The sequence below is a fragment of the Scyliorhinus canicula genome, chromosome 5, assembly GCF_902713615.1.
Source record: "Scyliorhinus canicula chromosome 5, sScyCan1.1, whole genome shotgun sequence".
In the NCBI taxonomy this organism is placed as follows: Eukaryota; Metazoa; Chordata; class Chondrichthyes; order Carcharhiniformes; family Scyliorhinidae; genus Scyliorhinus; species Scyliorhinus canicula.
Window position 1 is genome coordinate 85,847,915 of NC_052150.1, and position 22,101 is coordinate 85,870,015.

The 22,101-nt window shown below is 48.7% G+C and overlaps 1 protein-coding gene across 2 annotated transcripts in view; it reads left to right on the forward strand.

The window, feature by feature from the left end:
• Positions 1-22,101, forward strand: part of nek10 (NIMA-related kinase 10) — a 377,347-nt gene that overhangs the window by 189,389 nt on the left and 165,857 nt on the right. For both annotated transcript variants that reach the window (XM_038797318.1, XM_038797319.1), the window contains exons 14-15: positions 3,833-3,894; positions 16,986-17,063. In XM_038797318.1, coding sequence (XP_038653246.1) covers positions 3,833-3,894; positions 16,986-17,063 — 140 coding nt within the window. The remainder of the gene's footprint in view (positions 1-3,832; positions 3,895-16,985; positions 17,064-22,101) is intronic.

Sequence of the window (22,101 nt, forward strand, 5' to 3'; positions counted from 1 at the left end):
AGGAGGCCATTCGGCCCATCGAGTCTGCACCGGCTCTTGGAAAGAGCACCCTACTCAAAGTCAACACCTCCACCCATCCCCATAACCCAGTAACCCCACCCAACACTAAGGGCAATTTTGGACACTGAGGGCAATTTATCCAGGGCCAATCCACCTAACCTGCACATCTTTGGACTGTGGGAGGAAACCGGAGCACCCGGAGGAAACCCACGCACACACGGGGAGGATGTGCAGACTCCGCACAGACAGTGACCCAAGCCGGAATCGAACCGGAGACCCTGGAGCTGTGAAGTGGTTGTGCTATCCACAATGCTACCGTGATGCCCCAAAAATTTACATTTTACTATCCTGTCCAGCCAATCTGGCTATCTACAGCCTAGGGTAGTTTCATGTATAGTTGCAGAAAAGGAAGATCACCTGATCCCCTTGACTCTATCTTTTTTAAAGGTAAATTGTCTATTTTCCATTCTTTTTAAAAGCAACATGTCCACTTTTTCACAAATTCATGGGCATAATTACGTGGGCTGACAACTCAGTAGTCCAGTTACCATTGTGTGCCCTTTTGCAAAAGATATATAAAATATTAGTCACCATTCACACAGAAAACGCTCATGAAAATTGCTGCGTAAAGATACGGGGGAGAAATTTATTCATGTAGCGCAGGCAGGCTTATGCTGATGCCATGGAAGCAGAAAGCACCACTGGCTGCTATCTGTGTGGTCCATGCGGTATTCTTAATTGGGAGCACAGAAGAATACCATGCGAGTTGTGCATCTAGTAGCTGGCAGACTGTTCACCCCGGGAAATGACATAGACACTATGAGCAGGATTCTCTGGTTCAGAGACTACGGACTGGATTCTCCGTTTTAGCGACTAAATGTTGAAAATGAAATGAAATGAAAATCGCTTATTGTCACGAGTAGGCTTCAATGAAGTTACTGTGAAAAGCCCCTAGTCGCCACATTCTGGCGCCTGTCCGGGGAGGCTGGTACGGGAATCGAACCGTGCTGCTGGCCTGCTTGGTCTGCTTTAAAAGCCAGCGATTTAGCTGAGTGAGCTAAACCAGCCCCTGTTGGGACAAACGGTGTATGTGTGGTCTTTTACGACCAAAAGTTCTGCGTGAAACCCTCACCGATTCCAGGACCAGTGAGAGGCTAGCAGCGGCGCGCGTGAAATTCCCAGCACCTGTGCCGAAAATAGCCAGAGAATGACTGGTCCCTGGCTGCAAATGTGCACGGCTGACGGCCTGCAGCGGTCGTGCCGTGCAACATGGCGCCAGCCATGCGTGGCCCTGGCCTGCCATCCGCAACCTCACAGCCCACGAACCACCAGTCCCCCCAGCCCTCACGGAAGCCCCCCCAGTCAGCAGTACGAATCCCGGCCGAGTGTGGCAGGGCGCTGGACAGTCTGCAGCAGCCACGCCGGGTTCCCAACCGCTGAGACCACACATCTCCCTCGCCGTCGGGAACTCAGCCCATCGGGGCAAAGCATCAAGGGACTGCCGGCGATGACGCGCCAACACCATTGCAAGAGCGTGTGACTCGATGACTATTTCCAAGGGGGTGGAGCATGGCTGACTGTCATCAAACCGGCATTGGCCCCGATTTGGGCGTCAGAGTCGATTTTCCGCCCGATCGGAGAGTACGATATCAGTATCGGGCAACGGAGAATCCAGCCCTATGTTCTTCCGGCAGTGGAGAATCGGGACTGTGGAGCACCATTCAGGTGGTATTCAAATATCTCTACCATGCAAAATTATGCATAGCGATGAGCATGCCAGTCTCCCTGCACTTACCGGTCTTGGGCCACCATTTGGATGAGCGGCCCGATCCCAGCGTCCAGAAACAGGCCCAACAACGCAAATGTTGACCCCCTGCTGACAAGGGGAGCACCCCGAACCCCTCGTCAAGGAGGGGCATCCCACCCCCGCCCTGCCATACACACCCCTCCCCACCAATCACAGGTATAACTGGTTCCCCCCACACCACATCCAGATGAGGGTGACATGACCCCCTAAGCCCCTCTTCTGCCAACCCCTAGCTCCCCTGTCAGGTTCCTGGCATTGCCAATGGTGCACTGGCCCCTTTCACAATGGCACTGACACCCTAGCCTGGCATGCTGGACCTTGAGGGGGGTTTACGGCCGTTGTCCCATTGCTCATGTGCCCCTCTGCCACTTCCTCTTTTTTAACCGTAGAAAGCACTAAGTATTTTTGAAGTGGCCAGCAGTTGTCAATCAGAACAAGAATGTTTATAAACGTTGTGGTTAGGATTAATGGAGGGTACGTCAGATTCAAGCATTTGAGAGTGAAGGAAAAGATAAAGAAACAAACTTCCTGCACACTTTGTTTGAACCATTAAGCTGTCAATATAAGGCTAGTTAGATGTACTACACTGCAAAATTGAATGACCTTAGGGGATTGAAGAGCTTTTCAAGTGTAGTGGGCTTACTAGGACGGCTCTGACACTTCAAAATGCAACAGTTGAAATTTAGTCTTCCTGGCTTGATCTTTAATGAACTGTCTCATCTGCTCATCAGCTGTCAGTCAGAGTATTTCAGAGTGAGAATGCCACTTCAAAGTTTAAACAGGTCAGACAAGAATGGTGATTTTGAACAGAGGGTTGCCTGGAGTGATCATCAGGTTGCCGAGAGTTGGAAGGGACAGGCCAGACACAGGGCTGCCACCCAGGGGAGGAACCCAGAGTCAACTCCTCACCCACAGCCCAAGCCCATCCAACCCCCAGGACTCTTGGGAAACCCTCTCTCTGTAGCCTGGCAGTGGCAGAGGGGCACATGGGCTAAACTCCATGATCACCCCCTCGGGGTCTGGTGCGGCAGGACAGCACTGGTCCCTACTTGCACCAAAGCCCACCTGGTGGAGTTCCTGCTGGGAGGGAGTGGGTGGATAGCAAAGGGGTGGCGATTCAGGCTAGTAGCCCATTAATCGCATTCAAATGAATGCATACAAGATGTATCCATGTTCCCACCAGTGTGGGGCAGGAAGCCCAATATGGCTGGTGTGGCAGGACCGCGACTGGGGGCAGGTCTGCTACCACGTGCCGATCCAGTTTTTGGGTTGATGCGGCACACTATACCCGATCAGGTTCCCAAGCTTGGTGGTGGGGGGAGCGAAGAATTCCGCCCTATGTAAACTAATTTCTCTCCTATTAACTCTGAAGATGCAATTGATTAATTTTTACTATTTTTAATAAACTTTGTTTTACAATACATGGTTTAACCAAGGGAGTCTAACCATGCATTACTGTGTGCCATGACACCATTGTGAACCAAAATGAATCAAATTTTTAAAATGGTAAGATATAATAAGTAATGTTAAGGTTGTTCAGTTATAAAAAATAAAGAACAGTCCGAAACCATGGAATCACAGAATTCCTACAGTGCAGAAGGAAGCCATTTGGTCCATCAAGTCTGCACCGACCATCTGAAAGAGGATCCTACCCAGGCCCACTTTCCTTCCCTATCCCCATAACTCCACCTAACCCCACATCTTTGGATACTAAGGGGCAATTTATTATGGCCAAACCACCTAACCTCCACTTTTTCTGACTGTGGGAGGAAACCAGAGCACCTGGAGGCATCCCAGGCAGACATGGGGAGAAAGTGGTAACTCCACACAGTAACCCATGTCCGGAATTGAACCTGGGTCTCTGGCGGTGTGAGGCAGCAGTGCTAACCACTTGCCACGGTGCTGTCCCAGGAATGTCACATGTCACAGGGATGTAAAACATTATTTGCAGGAATAAAGTTATTTGAATCCCTTGATATGTCAAAACTGTTATCCCTTATCTAATGTAATTTTTTGTAATTTCAGCATGTTGTGCTGCTATTACTGAACTGGTGCTGAATGATACAAATGCTCAACAAGTTGTACAGGTTGGTAAACTCAAAATTATAATCCGTTATTATTTGTTAGAATTAATATTGGTTTTAATCAAAGTCAACTCTTAATGAACCAAGTGGTAATATAAAGAAAAAACAAATAAAACCAAACCAGAGTTTGCACCTGTTGGCTTTTGAGTGTTACGATTGATGTAAATGTGGGCACAGCTGAAAAATGGAATTACTTTAGTTCCATATTTACAAGAGAAATATTATATAGGCTGTAACAAAGTGGCTGTACCATGATCGTAAGAATCAATGTATTAGCACAGAGTGTATGGTTGGATACTTAATTATAATCTAAGTGAGAAAATCAGATGGACTGATCGAGACTCATCCCAGGTTTCTTGACGAACTCAAGGGTGTGCTTGCAGAACTCGTGGCAAAAATATTTAGGAATTTTTTAGGAATAAGTCCGGCATTTTTACCACATTGATCTGAAAAAGGTGCAGAGAAAATATCAGAATGATTAATGGGTATGTGAATAAAGCTTGTGAGCATAGAACTAAGGGTGCAAAATTGAGCTTGCTTGCACCCATTCTTTGAGCACAAAGCAAACTCTTCGAGCTCCAAATTGGCATTTATGGTGTGCACACCGACTTGTGGATTAACTTGCTCTAGACGCCATAATAATGGAGGCATTAATGGTAGAGCTGTGGTGTGGTTCTCTCTCCTCAAGCTTTGGCTCCTATGGCTGTGTATGTGGCTGCTATTAGGTGCCTGAAAGGAGAAAATCAGAAGGGGAAGTTTGGGATGAGCGGCAAAGGGTTGAGGTGGAAAACAAGAGGGGTGACCCAGCCTTAGGTGACTGTGTGGAGTTTGCACATTCTCCCTTGTCTGCATGTGTTTCCTCCGGGTGGTCCGGTTTCCTCCCACAGTGCAAAGAAGTTAGGTGGAGTGACCATGATAAATTGTCCCTTCAAGTCCAAAGATGTGCAGGTTATGTGATTATAGGCTTACAGGAATAGGGTGGAGGGAGTGGCCTATGTAGGGTGCTCTTTCGGAAGGTCAATGCAGTCTCGATGGCTGAATGACCTCCTTTTGCAAAGTAGGCATTCGATGGGATTCTATGGTCCATCCGTTCTCAATATTCTCAGCAATGCCAGATGACATGGGCTTTGTTGCAGCCATCTTTGTGATGCTGGGAGCTGCTTATCAGTAAGATTCAGGAGATATAGGAGTCCTTGTTCCCCATTAATTGTTCCAATTAATCTGTTCCATTGTGTTCCACTTTGACCTTCAAGAAAGACGACAGAATGCCAGTGGTTCTCTAAGTTGAATGAATCCTACATGAATGCTCATTTGCAAGAGAAGATGTTCAGAAAACAGACTTTGAGTCATTCAACAACCTGGACATCTATCTGTCAAGGTTGAATGAATAGGATAGAAGTGGACTGAAACCCAGAGCGGTCTGGGGTGGGAGAGTTAACTGGGGTGGGCTGGGAGTCTGTACCGGGCATAGATGGGGGTGAGAGTTTTTACCAGGCTGGGGATAGGATAGGTGTCTATACCTGGCAGGCCATTACCATGGATGCGCAGGGCTCTCTCTATTTGAGAATGGAAACCCAGTTCAGGATTCTCATGGAAATACCCTGAGACCCTTTTCTTGGTTTAAGAGGCTCCCGTGCAGTCTTCTGAACAGAGGACTATGATGGTCTCAGTGATGATGGAAATTATAAGTGAGGAATATTGGGGAATATGGCTACCTCTCATTTTCAAGGGAGATGGTGCTTAGTGGTAATATTACTGGACTAGAAACCGGAGCCAAGACTCTGGGGGCCTCGGTTCAAATCTCACCATGGCAGCTCGTGGAATTTAAATTCAATTAATAAACCTGGAATTAAAGCTAGTCTCAGTAATTTAAAAATATATATTTTAATTCAATGCATTTTCAAATTATTTACAAAGCACAGAACACAAGTGACCATCATCCACAAACCATAGTCCTGATACAAATCCCCTCCATGTCCCAACCCAATCAACTTTCCAATTATAATGAAAACACACAAAAAATCCCACAGCAGTAAAACAATCCCAACCCCATCCCCAACTAACGTTTACCACTCCTTAAAGAAGGCGATGAAAAATATCCACCTTGAAAATAAGCCCTCCTCTGACCGCCTCAGAGTAAATTTTATCTTTCCCAAGTGAAGGAATTCTGCCAAGTCACTCACCCACCCCGCCACCTTAGGTGGCTCAGGATCCTGCCACCCTAACCTCTGGGCTATCAGGGAGGCAAAGGCCAACACATCAGCCTCTCTCCTCACCTGCACTGCCGGATCCTCTGACTCCCCAAATATCGTCACCCATGGGCTCAGAGCCACCCTCACCCCAGAATCTATGGCATGGTCCCTACAAAAGAGTTCCAGAACTCCTCCAACTTGGAGCAGTCTCAGAAAATGCGGTGTGATTAGCCAATCAACTGCCTGCATCTATTCTCTATCCCTGTAAAAAAAATTGACTCACTACAGACCTTTTCAACATTCGCTGCCCAGTAATAATTCAATAAGCTCAGCCGCGCCAACCCCTTTCTCCGCCTGTCCACCTCCAAAAACATCCTCCTAATCCGGGCTACCTTACCAGCCCATACAAGCTCTGAAATCACCCGATTCATCCTTCCAAAGAAAGATTTGGGCACAGAAATCAGGAGATTCTGGAAAATGAACAAAATATTTGACAAAAGGTTTTTCTTTACTGTCTGGACTCTCCCAACCAGCAAAGGCGGTAGAACATCCCACTTCCTTCACCCCCTCCACCAAATTCTACTTGTGTAATTGGGCCCAACTATGTGCCACCCCTATACCCAAATATCAAAAGCTTGGCTTGATATTGGCTTGAATCGACAACTTCTCCAAGCACCTCCCCTGCATCAGAGCATTGATCACGAACACTTCGCTCTTTCTTACATTATGCTCATACCCTGAAGATTACCCAAATTTCATCAACATCCCCACAATCCTATCCATACTCTCCACCGGATCCGTGACGTACAACAACAGGTTCACCACAAAGATCGAAACCCGATGCTGCATTCTCTCTCAATACCTCTGCAACCCCCCCCCCCCCCCTCCAAACCCTAATCACCATCGCCAAAGGCTCGATCACCAACGCGAAAAGCAAAGCAGACAATGGACATCCCGGCCTCATTCCCCTATGCAGATGGAAATACCCCGAGCTAATATCATTCATGCGAATACGCGCCGTGGGGGGGCCCTGTACAACAATGGAACCAATTCACTAATCCCTACCCAAATTCAAACCATCCCAGCACCTTTAACAAATAATCCTACTCAATCTGGTCAATGCCTTCTCCGCGCACACATAGCTATTATCACCTCTCTTTCCTGACCTCCCGAGGGCATCATAATCACATTTAACAGCCTCTTAATGTTAGCCAACATTTGCTTCGCCTTCACAAATCCCGTTTGGTCCTCATCTACCACCCCCCTGGCACACAATCCTCCATGCGTGTCACCAGCACCTTAGCCAACAGCTTCGCATCCATATTCAACTACGATATCGGACGATACGATCCACACTCCTCTGGGTCCTTATCCTTCATGAAAATAAGCTAAATTGATGCCTGTGCCAAGGTGGTTAGAAGCACCCCCTTGCCAGCTGATTCGATAAACATCTCCACTAAAAGGGGCCCAGTTCTGTAACATTTTTAAAAGAATTCTGTAGGGAACCCATCTGGACCCGGGCCTTCCCAGACTGCATCGAACCCACACACCCTATCATTTCCCCCAGCCCAGTCCAGTCGCCAAACACCTATGCCTTCCCCCTCCTCCACCACTGGAAAGTCCAGGCCATCCAAGAACCCCCTCATCCCCTCATTATTCACACCCTTCTGCACCCCGTGTGGGCTCCAACATGGACATCCCCTGGTAGAAGTTCTCAAATACTCAGTTTACCTTCCCTGACTCAGTGACCACCCTAACCCCCAAATCCTTCATCCGCCCAATCTGCCTCGCCGCCGCCTCAACTGATGTGCAAGCAACCTGTTGCCTGTCTCCCCATGCCTATACATCGCCTAACCCAAGGCAGCTGCCCCACCATCTTTTCCATAGACATAAGCTCAAACTCCATTGAGAGCTTATTCCTCTCCTTCAACAACCCCTTCGCAGGGGTCACCGAATACTCTAATCCACCTCCAGAATGGCCTCCACCAATCTCTGCATCTCCAAACATTCCACCTTAGCGCTATGTGCCAGAATCAAAGAACCTCACCCCCCTCATTATTGCGTTCAGCGCCTCCCACGGCACGGTGGCAGTGACCTCCTCATTTTTATTGAGCTCTATATAAGTGCCTATCTTTTCACAAATCTCCTTATCAGCCAACAACCCCACATCCAGCCTTCACTGTGGCCCCTTTCTCCGCACACAGGTCCACAAGATGCGGTGCATGATCTAACACCACGATCGCCAAGTATTCCATCCCAACCACCCGTGCCAACAACGTCTTGTCCATGACAAAAAAGTAAATCTGGGAATATACCCTATGTAGATGAGAAAAGAAAAAAAATCCTTCACCACGGGTTCACACCACCCATCCATTCCATAAACCCCAACAATTCCCTCGCCATCGCTGACATCTTCAAGGACATGACCAATCCAGCCTAGAATCAAGAACAGTATTAACAAAAAACATAATCAATCGGTGCTTGTCAAAGTCCGGAACCTTCACCGGCATTCTCTTCATAAAATCTACATCATCCCAGTTTGGGGCATAGATGTTCACCAACACCACAGGTGCACCCTCCAGCCTCCCACTCAACATCACATACCTAGCCCATGGATCATCTACTATGCTGTTAGCCAAAAAGGCCACCTTCTTGCTAATCAGCATCGCAATACCCTCACCTTCACATCTCAACCTTGTGTGAAACATCTGCCGCACCCATCCTTTACTCAATCTCATCTGATCTGCAGCCTTCTGATGCTTCTCTTGCATAAACACCACATCTGCCTTCAAACTCCTTCATTCGGCAAAAACACAGGACCTCTTGATTGGCCCATTCAATCCACAAACATTCAAAAAGACCAGTCTGGTTGGAGGGCTCCACGCCCTCCTCCCCACCCTGATCAGCCATATCCACATTTCAATAGACTCCTTTAGGGTTGTGACCCCCCCCCCCAAATACAAAAGGTCCCGGCTCCCCAGGCCCACCATCCCCAATCAAGCCACAAACGAAGACCAGCGCAGCCCGAAAACTCAACCCCCGCCTCCCTCTCCCTCATAGCTCTTCCCCCACTTCACTGCCATTAACTAGCCTACCTGCGAGCAGTGTGATTGCCATCTGAGGCAAAACATATACCCATGAAATCTCATGGCAACAGGTCAAACTTGGGCAAGGAAACTTCCTGATGATTACCCTCCACCACCCCAAACCCACAGCTTCTGAATCAGTACACCACTTAGAAGAAGCTCTGATGATTTCAAGAGAAATCTGAGTTGAGGACTTTAATGTCAATCACCAAGAGTGGCTCGGAAACCACTTCTGACCAAGCAGGGAAATGCTGTTCGACTGGGTCGGCAGTTACTCACCTTTAAGTAAGTAAGCCAGTGATGGTGATGGGTGGAGACACAGTGGCAAATACGAAGAAAATGATCAAAATGCTGGAGTTCATTGGTCTGTTACTCATAAGCTCAGATATGCCTATCTGATTACTGTTTCATTGCATCAAATAGTTGAAATTTGAGATGAATCTGACCGTAGTTTAGTATTGTAAATTGGGAATTGTATTTACAGTCCAAATTTGAGATAAAATTCCAAGGAATTAAGGAAGAAATATTAACTGCTTTTAATGACCGGAGCTGACTCACTTTGTCTTCATAAGTGGTTGTTATGAATAATGTATAGCTTTAAGTTAAATTAAATTCTGATAGTCGGAGGGCTCTCTGCTTTTCCTTTGAGCAGAGTCGAGATCTGAACAATCCCACCCACCATCACTCTCCTTTGTCTTGCTGAACTTATTCTGTCACTAAATAATTTCTCCTTTAACTTGTCTCACTTCCTGCAAATATAATGGGTGCGATTCTCCGATGTCGCGCCACATCGGGAAAGCCGTCGTGAACTCGGTCGAGTTCAACGACGGCGGGAAACGGTCCCGATTGCAATCGATTCTGGCCCCGGGAATGGGCTAGCATCGGGGCCGCGCGGAACACGGGGGGGGGGGGGGGGGGGGGGGGCGTGACGTCGAAAGCGCGTCGTCAGCGCGCGACGCCCGAATGACGCCTCTCCGCGTCGTAAAAGGGCGCGATCCACGGAAACAAAGGAGGGAGGGAAATGTCAGAGCCACGGAGGGCCGCCCCGAGGTTCCGAAATACGGACCTGGAGACCCTCCTCGATGAGGTGGAGCAGCGCAGGGGCATCCTCTGCCCAAGACGAGGGCATCGCCACCCTTCCAGCGTCGTGCGGCGGGCCTGGCGTGAGGTGGGCACGGCAGTCAGTGTTGTGGGGCAGACCCCTCGGTCTGGGAAGCAGTGCCGCAAGAAGCTCCACGACCTCACCAGAGCTGCCAGGGTAAGTGCCACAAGGGTCACAACCATCCCCCCCTCCCATGTCCCTCATCACCCCCCCCCCCCCCCCCCCCGCGGCACGAGGGGGGGCGAGAGTGAGTGGAGGGTGGTTAACAAAGTTGTCACCCACATGAGCGCTGCAACCCCCTGGAGAGATGCCATGGTGTGGCTGCAACTTTCCCCCCAACTTGTGCCAATATCTGAACGCCCTGATGATATCTGCCTAATTGTGATGCTCTATGTATGCCCCCCTCCCAACAGGACAAGACTGCTCAGTTATGCACCCCCGACAGTGTTCGAGCAGAGGGCACTTGACCTTGCTGGGGGATCTGCCACCTGGGAGGTTGCACAATGTGTGGTTGGAGGTGCAGAACCAAGTGAGACAATCCTGCATGACAACCCCCCCCCCCCCCCGCAAATCCTCTGTCCCTTCACACTCTACCCACTGGACCCCCCATCCTCGGTCCCCTCACACTCTACCCACTGGACCCCCCATCCTCTATCCCCTCACACTCTGCCCACTGGACCATCCTACGCCCGGCCGAGCGTGTCTAACTAACCCCGTATCATTCTGTTCCTTAGGGCCAGCTGACGAACGTCCAGGGCCGTCTGCTGCCACACACAGGCGACCATCCACGACGACCACCGCACCCAGGGTCGCACGCCAGAGGGTGGCAGGAGGTCGGTCAGGAGTGCCATCCTCCAAATCCGGGACTCTCGAGCGGGACGTACAGAGGACGGACAGTGACGACTTTCATGGCTGTGCGTTGCCCGAAGGTCGGGCCGTGAAACAGGACAGGACGGGGTCAGTGGACCCAGACACGCAGAGGACGGCGACGCGGTCAACGGACTCAGCTGACGCTGAACCGTGCATGGTCCGTGTGCGCCCTGCGCTGGGACATGACTGGGACCAGGACACTCTTGAATTTCTGATGGACGAGGACCTAGAGCTTGCGGCACTGCTCTCTCCCACACCATCCACCATCCCAGAGACACTCACCTCGGTTGGGCAATTAAGTGATGAGGGCAGGTGGAGGTCGGAGCAGTCGAGGGGCTGGACGGTCGGAGGGCAGCCCAGGCCCAGCATCCAGCTGGCGCCTAGATGTTTCCCGGGTTCCTGGATTTACTCGACCCACCTGGACAGCCGATGCATTTTGAAACCCAGGGACACAATGACGGGGTGACGGCCATCTTCCAGCAGCTGCAGACGCAGTTAGAGAGTCAAACCGCGTCCAGGAGCAGGGAGTGGTGCCGCTCATGGCAGCCACCCAGGCCGACACCGCACGGGTGGCATCCACAGTCGAGGCAATGGATGAAACGGTTTCGGCCATGGGTCAGGTTATGCAAGGCATTGGGCTTCACGTGCACGCGTCATCCATGGCCCTGGAGAGGGCTGCCATCTCACAGGCAGCAATGCGCCAGAGCCAACATGGCATTGCCGGCACGCTACAGGCCCTGGCCGAGTTTCACCAGGCCATGGCCCAGTCCCAGCATGCCATGGCACAGTCCCAGCAGGCCATGGCACAGTCCCAGCAGTCAGTTGTGGAGAGCATCGACCGCCTGACGCACGTGCTGGATGGCGTCGCGCACTCACAGGTTGAGGTCGCACAGTCCCTGGCGGGAATGTCTCACTCCCTGGACTCTGTCTCTGCGAACGTTCGGACCCTGGTCGATACCGTTGCAGGCATCCAGGACTGGCAGCGCCAGGTGTCGGTGGGGCGACGGGGCACATACCCGCTCGCACCTCCGTCCCAGAGTGAGGCCTGGGGGCCACCGCTCCACGAGGGAGGAGGAGGTTCCGGGGCCCGTCCCATTAACTCCATCACGGGATGTCCCTGAACGCTCGGCCTCCCCCACGTCCCATCCCTGGTGCATCGGGTGGGCAGTGGGCAGAGCAGGGTGGCACCACGTCATCCGAAACGCCCGCAGAGCAGCCTGGCCCATCAAGGCCGGGTTGCCCCAGGAAACGAGTGCCGACGGGGACATGTCGCGGGGCGTGATTCTCAGCAGTCTGCCTCCACTCCTGCTGTACCATCTGGGGATTCACTTAGATGTAATGGTCGGGCCCGTAAGGCAATGAAGAGGGACATAGAGCAGGTTGGCACAGGTGAAGGGCACAGTTTAGTTGTAGGGGCTAGGGCATCTGTACATAATATTCACCATTAAACTCACTGTTGCACCTAACTTGTAAGACTGTGTGATTTTTCCGTTGCCACGGGGATCGTGATGGTGACTGAGTGTCGCTGGGGTTGACGAGCGGTGAAACGTTGGTGCCGGGTGTGCAGTCCCTTCCCCCCCACCCCCGCCTCCCACAGGCGGACAGCGTTGTCCCCAGCACTCCGACGCCAGCTACCCCACGCGGGCACATGATGGAGTGTACCTGACGAATTCAGCGACCACCGATGGTTCAGCTATTGCCATGAGTCAGACTTTGTCTAACGATTCTGAGCTCACAGCTCATCGCAGATCGGGCTGTCATCATTCAACATGGCACTGATCACACCCGCTGACACAGCCTTCAATGTCGTGCCATACCGTTGTGCCGCAGTGGTAAGGGACCATCAGTGTCTCCTCCTCCTCCCCCCCCCCCCCCCAATGCTGCTCGACATCAGTGCCCACATCCTGTGCCTTCCTCAGCTTTTGGGGTCAATGTTCCCCTCGGCATCCCCCTGGACATACCGGCCATGAGTTCCTGCGGCCTGTACGGCGACAACGGGCCACTCCGCGGCCATTCCCTCTGCTGCTGCAGCTGCCCCTGCATCCATTGTGGGATGTCGCTGTGGACGCTGCTGGATGTCCAACTGCAGTGCAGCGGCCCCAACCACTGCGGTGAACATCGCCGTTCGGTTCGAATACATTATGGTCACCTACAGAAGGGTGGTGGGGGGCAGAGAAACGACATGTTAGACGGAGGTTATTCGACACCTCGGCAGCCGCCTGCCACGGGATACCTGTGTGCCCTGGTGGCCTGGTCGCGCTGCTGACACGCGGCCAGCCTAACCCCTGGTCACTATCTGCGTCCACTGGTCAGTTATCAACGTCCTCCTCACCGGTGCGTCAGTGGGCTGTGCCCATCAGCCACAGGGCAACCAGCGGCCGTGTCCTCGTCACCGTCCTGCCATGGCAGGGCGGCTGAGATGTTGCATCCGGGGGTGGATGACCCACTCCACTCACTCCCTCTCCCCCCTCCGCCCACTGCTCCCTCCCCCCCCCTCCACTACTCCCTCTCCCCCCCCACTACTCCCTCTCCCCTCACGACTCCCTCTCCCCTGGCGCGGCCCGCTATTCTCCCAACCAGCGTGGCATCGGAGAATCGCGCCTAAGGTGTGGCTGTGGGTATCCGCATGGGCCCCAGTTCTGCCTGCTTTTTTGTGGATTATGTGGAACTTTCCTTGTTCCAGTCCTACTCAGGCCCCCACCCACAGCTGTTTTCCATTCCATCAATGACTGTATCGGTGCTGCTTCATGCTCTTGTCTGGACCTGGAAAATGTTATCAATTTTGCTTCCAATTTCCACCCCTGTCTCACCTTCACATTGTCCATCTCCAATACTTCACTTCAATTCCTTGGCCTCTCTGTCTCCCTTTCCGGTGATAGACTGACCTGCAATATTCAATATAAACCCACCCATTCCCACAGCTACCTCAACTACAGATCCTCTCAGCCGACTCCCAGTAAGGACTCCATCCCATTCTTGTAGTTTTGCTCCCTCCATCACATCTGTTCTGATGATGAATTTGAAAATTGTAGTTCTGACATATCTGCTTAAAATCAGTGTTTTTCAAACATTTTATCCTGGGACCCACTTTTGCCAACTGGCTAAGCTTTGTGACCCACGCCGGCCGACCTTCATGACAGATGCCACGTTTGCCTACCTTTAATGCGAAAAGGGAGCCTGCTTGGTTCTCACGATCACACTCCAAACGGGTTCACAAGAAGAATGGGCATTATGTGAATCAGGTGCAGAATACTGCCAGTTTCTTTGTGCTGTCTTTGTAGAACAGAAAATCCAACCTTGCACACGTAGGTCGTCATGAAGGGCAATAGCAACAAAATGCTTGTTTTACTCAGCACTGGGTACTCCTGGGAGAAGCTACTCTGGAATGCTGTAATATAAAAAGTAAAAAAAAAACAAGTAAATTCTCACAAACCAAACACTTACCTCATTCGCTATAACAACAAATTAGATTTTTTTCCAAATCTAGTTGTCCACAGACAGAGCACCACCAGCAGAAACATTGAGATCTTTGTCTTGCTCTTTTATCTCACGTCTTTTATTTTGATGTTTATCGCGCTCTCGATCTCGCTATTTATTGCGCTCTGGATCTCGCTATTTATTGCGCTCTCGATCTCGCTACTTATCGCGCTCTCGATCTTGCTGTTTATCGCGCTCTTGATCTCACTCTTTATCATGCTCTTTATCTCGCTGTTTATCGTGCTCTATCATCTTGCTGTTTATCGTGCTCTTTTATCTCATTGTTTAATATGCTCTTTTATCTCACTGTTCATCCCGCTCTTTTATCTTCTGGGCCCTGCTCTCAGTCCCGCTGTTTATTGTGCCCTTTTATCTCCTGGGCCCTGCTCTCAGTCCCGCTGTTTATTGTGCCCTTTTATCTCCTGGGCCCTGCTCTCAGTCCCGCTGTTTATTGTGCCCTTTTATCTCCTGGTCTCTGCTCTCAATCCTGCTGCTTATCTCGCTCTTTTATCTCCTGGGCTCTGCTCTCAGTCCCGCTGTTTATTGTGCCCTTTTATCTCCTGGGCCCTGCTCTCAGTCCCGCTGTTTGTTGTGCCCTTTTATCTCCTGGTCTCTGCTCTCAATCCTGCTGCTTATCGCACTCTTTTATCTCCTGGGCTCTGTTCTCAGACCTGTGGTTTATCGCTCTCTTTTATCTTCTGGGCTTTGCGCTCAGTCTCGCTGCCTATGGTGTACATAAAGTAACAAGGTAATATTCTGTTGTTATTATGGACTTCATCTATATTACATGTACATGAAAAGCTGACATATTGAAATGTTGAGGACAATTTTGTGATTTTCTACAAATGATTTGATCCACATTCTTGATGGGAATAGAAGGTAAACTAAGACAATAGTAATGCTTCTGCCAACTTGAAATCCATTCCACCCAAGTGATTGGGAACCATTTGCATTTCACTACAGATCATAAAAAGTACTATCATTTTTAGCTCTTCACACTGCAGTGACTTTGCCACTTTTATTTCTTTATTTTAATTTTTTTTTCCGATTCAGGGGCAATTTAGCGTGGCCAATCTACCTACCCTGCACATCTTTTGTGTTGTGGGGGTGAGACCCACGCAGATATGGGGCGTATGTACAAACTCCACATGGGACTTGGCCACCTTTATAATGTGTACTTGAATCCGCGTCACAAATAGTTTCAGATCTTTTTGTCTTCACTCACTCTTACACCTGGAAACTATTTAACTAAATAAACAGGTTTCAGCAGTTGGAAACAAAAGATCCATATCTACTGATATATACCTACGTATGCTGACATACATATAGATTTCCATAAATTTACATTTCAGTCTTTCCCAAAATTTCATATTGTTCATTCTATTTATGCGACAGTTTCACAAATTTGTACATCTACATGACTAGTCCAAAACTTCAAACAAGTAAACATCAGAGAACATAATTTAATACAGCCCACTCTATCATAATGATTATTAATTGTGTAAATTGTGCATAAAATCATCTAGTAATTGCAGGAACACAGTTTTACATCCTGTGATCAATTTTGCGCATTGTCGTGCATATTCTTGAGTACATATTTTGTGAAAAGTATAGAACAATGCAAAAGTATCAGCAGTATCATAATGCTCTCCTTTTTCATGTCAAATAAATCTGTAATTTTAAATACAATTTTTAAATTCATACTAATGAACAATATTCATTTTGGAAAGTTAATTGCGAAGGTGTGCAAGGCTGAAGGTCTCTTGCACTGGCTCTGCTATTTTTACACTGGCCCTGCTACTCTGATCTGATGATGTGGCTTCACAGCGCCAGGGTCCCACATTCGATTCCACTCTGGGTCACTGTATGTGCGGAGTCTGCACGTTCTCCCCGTGTCTGCATGGGTTTCCTCCGGGTGCTCTGGTTTCCTCCCACAGTCCAAAGACGTGCAGGTTAGGTGGATTGGCCATGCTAAATTGCCCTTAGTGTCCAAAAGGGTTAGGAGGGGTTATTGGGTTATGGGGATATGGTGGAAGTGAGGGCTTGAGTGGGTCGGTGCAGACTTGATGGGCTGAATGGTCTCCTTCTGCACTGTATGTTCTATGTTCTATGTCCCTTAATTACACTTCCCGATACAGGCCACTCAATAGAGATCAGGAATAGAAAAACTATGTCCTCACTATCCATGTGTTGTGATTGTAGCAGCCATATAGCCATTCTGGCTGTGGACAGTTGATGTAGTACTGCCCAGGAAAGAAGCTTGAAATCATTAGAATTAGGAAATTTTAGTCTGAACATTTAATAGAATCTGAATTTTCAAATTTGAACTAAATCTTTGAGTCATTGTCCTTTAAATTCTTTACGCAGGGGAATGGCATTTATGTGATAGGCAAGTTAATTCTACCAAGCAAACAATGGAATGTACCAAAATCAGATACCTTGCAGGTAATTTTGTTACCATGTCAATTTTATTTTTTTCTAAAACCAGCATGCTTTGTTTATTGGTATAAGCATCCACAATGGATTGAATTTGATTTGTTCTTAAACAACTAATTTAGGAATTTACAGAGTTTGGCATTATTGTAAGTATGAATGCATACTAATGTATTTTAGGGCCTCTCTCCATGCTGTACAACTCTATGAATTTATAAAATGGGACTGGAATAGTTAGGCGCTTGATTGTCAGCGCTGACATGATAGCCCAAAGGTCCTCTTTCCATGCTGTAAAACTCTATGACTCTAAAATTTGCCGTCCTTACCTGGTCTGGCCCACAGCAATATGAGTGACTCTTCAATGCCTTTTGAAATGATCTCACACGCCACTCCGTTGTAGCAAATCGTTATAATGCATATAAGGAATAAAACCAGACAGACCACTCGGCATCGACTTAGGCACCGAGAACCATAACGGCAAACCCAGCCCTGCCAACCCTGCAAAATCCTCCTTAGGAACATCTGTAGGCTTACACCAACATTTGGGAGACCTTTCCCACAGACTCGTCAAGCAACAGCCTGACATAGTCATACTCATAGAATCACAGTTCACAGATAATGTCCCAGGCACCACCATCACCATTTTTGGGTATATCCTGTCCCACAGGCAGGACATGCGCAGCAAGGGTGGTAGCACAGTGGTATACAGTCAGGAGGGAGTTGCCCTGGGAGTCCTCAACATCAACTCTGGATCCCATAAAGTCTCATGGCATCAGGTCAAACGTGGACAAGGAAGCCTCCTGCAGATTACCACACACCGCCCACCCCTGAGTAATCCTCCATGTTGAACACTGACTGGAGGAAGCACTGACTGTGGCAAGGATGTAGAATATTTGCTGGGTGGGGAACTTCAATGTCCATCACCAAGAGTGGCTCATTAATACCAGCACAGACAGAGCTGGCCAATTCTTAAAGGAAATATCTGTTAGATTGGATCTGAAGAAGGCTATCAGGGAACCAACAAGAGGGAAAATCATACTTGACAACACACACACACACTACCATTACCATCACACTGGCCGATCAACCCTCGTTTAATGAAGAGTGCAGGAGGGCATGCCAGGAGCAGCACCAGGCATACTTATGAATTCATCCAGCAGAGGGCAGCAGAGCAAAGCTACTGATCAGCTGTTCCGGGGGAATTTGCATACGTGCAGTGCGGTCAGCCTAAGTTGAAGGTGAACCGGCGAAGGAGACCCAAGGAGTTTGAGTGAAAGCAAGCATCCAGCAGAGGGCAGCAGAGCAAAGCAACTGATCAGCTGTTCCGGGGGAATTTGCATACGTGCAGTGCGGTCAACCTAAGTTGAAGGTGAACCGGCGAAGGAGACCCAAGGAGTTTGAGTGAAAGCAAGCATCCAGCAGAGGGCAGCAGAGCAAAGCTACTGATCAGCTGTTCCGGGGGAATTTGCATACGTGCAGTGCGGTCAGCCTAAGTTGAAGGTGAATCTGCGAAGGAGACCCGAGGAGTTTGAGTGAAGGCAATCATCCAGCAGAGGGCAGCAGAGCAGAGCTACTGATCAGCTGTTCTGGGGAAATTTGCATACGTGCAGTGCGGTCAGCCTAAGTTGAAGGTGAATCTGCGAAGGAGACCCGTCGTGAGTGCGGAGAATTGCGGCCAATGTTGTGGAGGAGAATGCTGAGACCCAGGCTATTAGAATAGATGGCATTGAGGTGCGTAGGGAAGAAGTGTTGGCAATTCTGGACAAGGTGAAAATAGATAAGTCCCCGGGGCCTGATGGGATTTATCCTAGGATTCTCTGGGAAGCCAGGGAAGAGATTGCTGAGCCTTTGGCTTTGATTTTTAGGTCATTATTGGCTACAGGAATAGTGCCAGAGGACTGGAGGATAGCAAATGTGGTCCCTTTGTTCAAGAAGGGGAGTAGAGATAACCCCGGTAACTATAGGCCGGTGAGCCTAACGTCTGTGGTGGGTAAGGTCTTGGAGAGGATTATAAAAGATACGATTTATAATCATCTAGACAGGAATAATATGATTAGGGATAGTCAGCATGGTTTTGTGAAGGGTAGGTCATACCTCACAAACCTTATCGAGTTCTTTGAGAAGGTGACTGAACAGGTAGACGAGGGTAGAGCAGTTGATGTGGTGTATATGGATTTCAGTAAAGCGTTTGATAAGGTTCCCCACGGTCGGCTATTGCAGAAAATACGGAGGCTGGGGATTGAGGGTGATTTAGAGATGTGGATCAGAAATTGGCTAGTTGAAAGAAGACAGAGAGTGGTAGTTGATGGGAAATGTTCAGAATGGAGTTCAGTTACGAGTGGCGTACCACAAGGATCTGTTCTGGGGCCGTTGCTGTTTGTCATTTTTATAAATGACCTAGAGGAGGGCGCAGAAGGATGGGTGAGTAAATTTGCAGACGACACTAAAGTCGGTGGAGTTGTAGACAGTGCGGAAGGATGTTGCAGGTTACAGAGGGACATAGATCAGCTGCAGAGCTGGGCTGAGAGGTGGCAAATGGAGTTTAATGTGGAGAAGTGTGAGGTGATTCACTTTGGAAAGAATAACAGGAATGCGGAATATTTGGCTAATGGTAAAATTCTTGGTAGTGTGGATGAGCAGAGGGATCTCTGTGTCCATGTACATAGATCCCTGAAAGTTGCCACCCATGTTGATAGGGTTGTGAAGAAGGCCTATGGTGTGTTGGCCTTTATTGGTAGAGGGATTGAGTTCCGGAGCCATGAGGTCATGTTGCAGTTGTACAAAACTCTAGTACGGCCGCATTTGGAGTATTGCGTACAGTTCTGGTCGCCTCATTATAGGAAGGACGTGGAAGCTTTGGAACGGGTGCAGAGGAGATTTACCAGGATGTTGCCTGGTATGGAGGGAAAATCTTATGAGGAAAGGCTGATGGACTTGAGGTTGTTTTCGTTAGAGAGAAGAAGGTTAAGAGGTGACTTAATAGAGGCATACAAAATGATCAGAGGGTTAGATAGGGTGGACAGCGAGAGCCTTCTCCCGCGGATGGGGGTGGCTAGCACGAGGGGACATAGCCTTAAATTGAGGGGTAATAGATATAGGACAGAGGTCAGAGGTGGGTTTTTTACGCAAAGAGTGGTGAGGCCGTGGAATGCCCTACCTGCAACAGTAGTGAACTTGCCAACATTGAGGGCATTTAAAAGTTTATTGGATAAGCATATGGATGATAAGGGCATAGTGTAGGTTAGATGGCCTTTAGTTCTTTTTTCCATGTCGGTGCAACATCGAGGGCCGAAGGGCCTGTACTGCGCTGTATCGTTCTATGTTCTATGTTCTATGTGTCAACTTGCTGAAGCTACAACTCAGGACAACTTCAGAAAAAACAGCTGAAGCAACATGAGATACACAGAGCAAAACAATCTCACAACCAACGGATCAGATCTAAGCTGTACAGTCCTACCACATCCGATCGTGAATGGTGATGGGCAATTAAACACCTCACTGGAGAAGGAGGATCTACAAACATCCCCATCCTCAATGATAGGAAAAACAGCACATCAGAGCAAAAGATAATGTTGAAACAATCTTCAGCCACAAGCGCCGAGTGGATGATCCATCCCAGCCTCCCCTGGAGTTGCCCAGCATCACAGATGTTAATCTTCTGCTAATTCAATTCATTCTTTATATCAAGAAATGGCTGAAGGCACTGGATATTGCAAAGGCTATAGGCCCTGATAATATTCCATCAATAACACATGTGCTCCAGAACTTGCCGTGCCCCTAGCCAAGCTGTTCTTGTGTAGCTACAGCACTGGAAACTAATCAGCAATGTGGAAAATTACCCAGGCATGTCCTGAACACTAAAAGCATGACAAATCTAACTCGGCCTATTACTGCCGTGTCAATCCATTCTTGATCATCAGGAAGGAGTTGGAAGGGATCATCAACAGTGCTATCATGCAGCACGCATAGCAATAACCTGCTCATTGATGCGCAGTTTGGATTTTGCCAAGACCAGTCAGCTTTTGACCCCATTACAGCCTTGGTTCAAACATGGGCAAAAGAGCTGAATCCCAGAGGTGAGGCTGACTGCCCTTGACACCAAGGCAGCAATTGACCGAATATGATAAGGAGCCCTAACAAAACTGGAGTCAATGGGAATTGTGGGGAAAGTCTCTTCTGGTTGGAGTCATACCTGGCACAATGGAAGATGGTTGTTGGTGTTGGAGGTCAATCATCTCAGTTCCAGGACATCACTGCAGGAGTTCCTCAGGGTAGTGTCCTCAGCCCAACCATCTTCAGCTACTTCAGCAATGACCTTCCTTCCATCACAAGGTCAGAAGTGGGAATGTTTGCTGATGATTGCACAATGTTCAGTTACTAAAGCAGTCCGTGACAACTACAAACCAGTCAGTTTGACTTCAGTAGTAGGGAAACCTCTGGAAAGTATAGCTCAAGACCAAATTAGTAGTCAATTAGACAAGTGCAGGATAATTAAGGAAAGCCAGCATGGGTTCATTAAAGGAAAGTCATGTTGAACTAACATGCTAGAGCTTTTTGAGCAGGTAACAGAGAAGGCTAATCTGGGCAATGCTGTTGATGTGTGTATGGATTTTCAAAAGGTATTTGTACAGTGCCACGTAACAGGCTTGTGAGCAAAATGCTAGCTCGTGGAATAAAAGGAAAGTAGGCACTTGGATAAGAAATTGATAGGAAACAGAGAGTAGTGATAAGTGGTTGTTTTTCAAATTGGAGGAAGGTTTGGAGTTCCCCAGGGGCCAGGCTCTTCCTGATAAATAGCAATGACCTAGACTGAGATGTTCTGGGCATGATTTTAAAATGTGCAGTTCAAACAAAGATTGGAAGTATTGTCAACTATTATGCGGATAGTATTCGACTTCAAAAAATATAAACATGTTGGTGGTTTGGGCAGACAAGTGGCAGATGAAGTTTAATGCAGAGAAGTGTGAGATGTTACATTTTGGCAGGAAGAACATGGAAAGACCTAATGAAATAAAGGGAGATACTCTAAAAATGGTGCAGGAATAGAGGG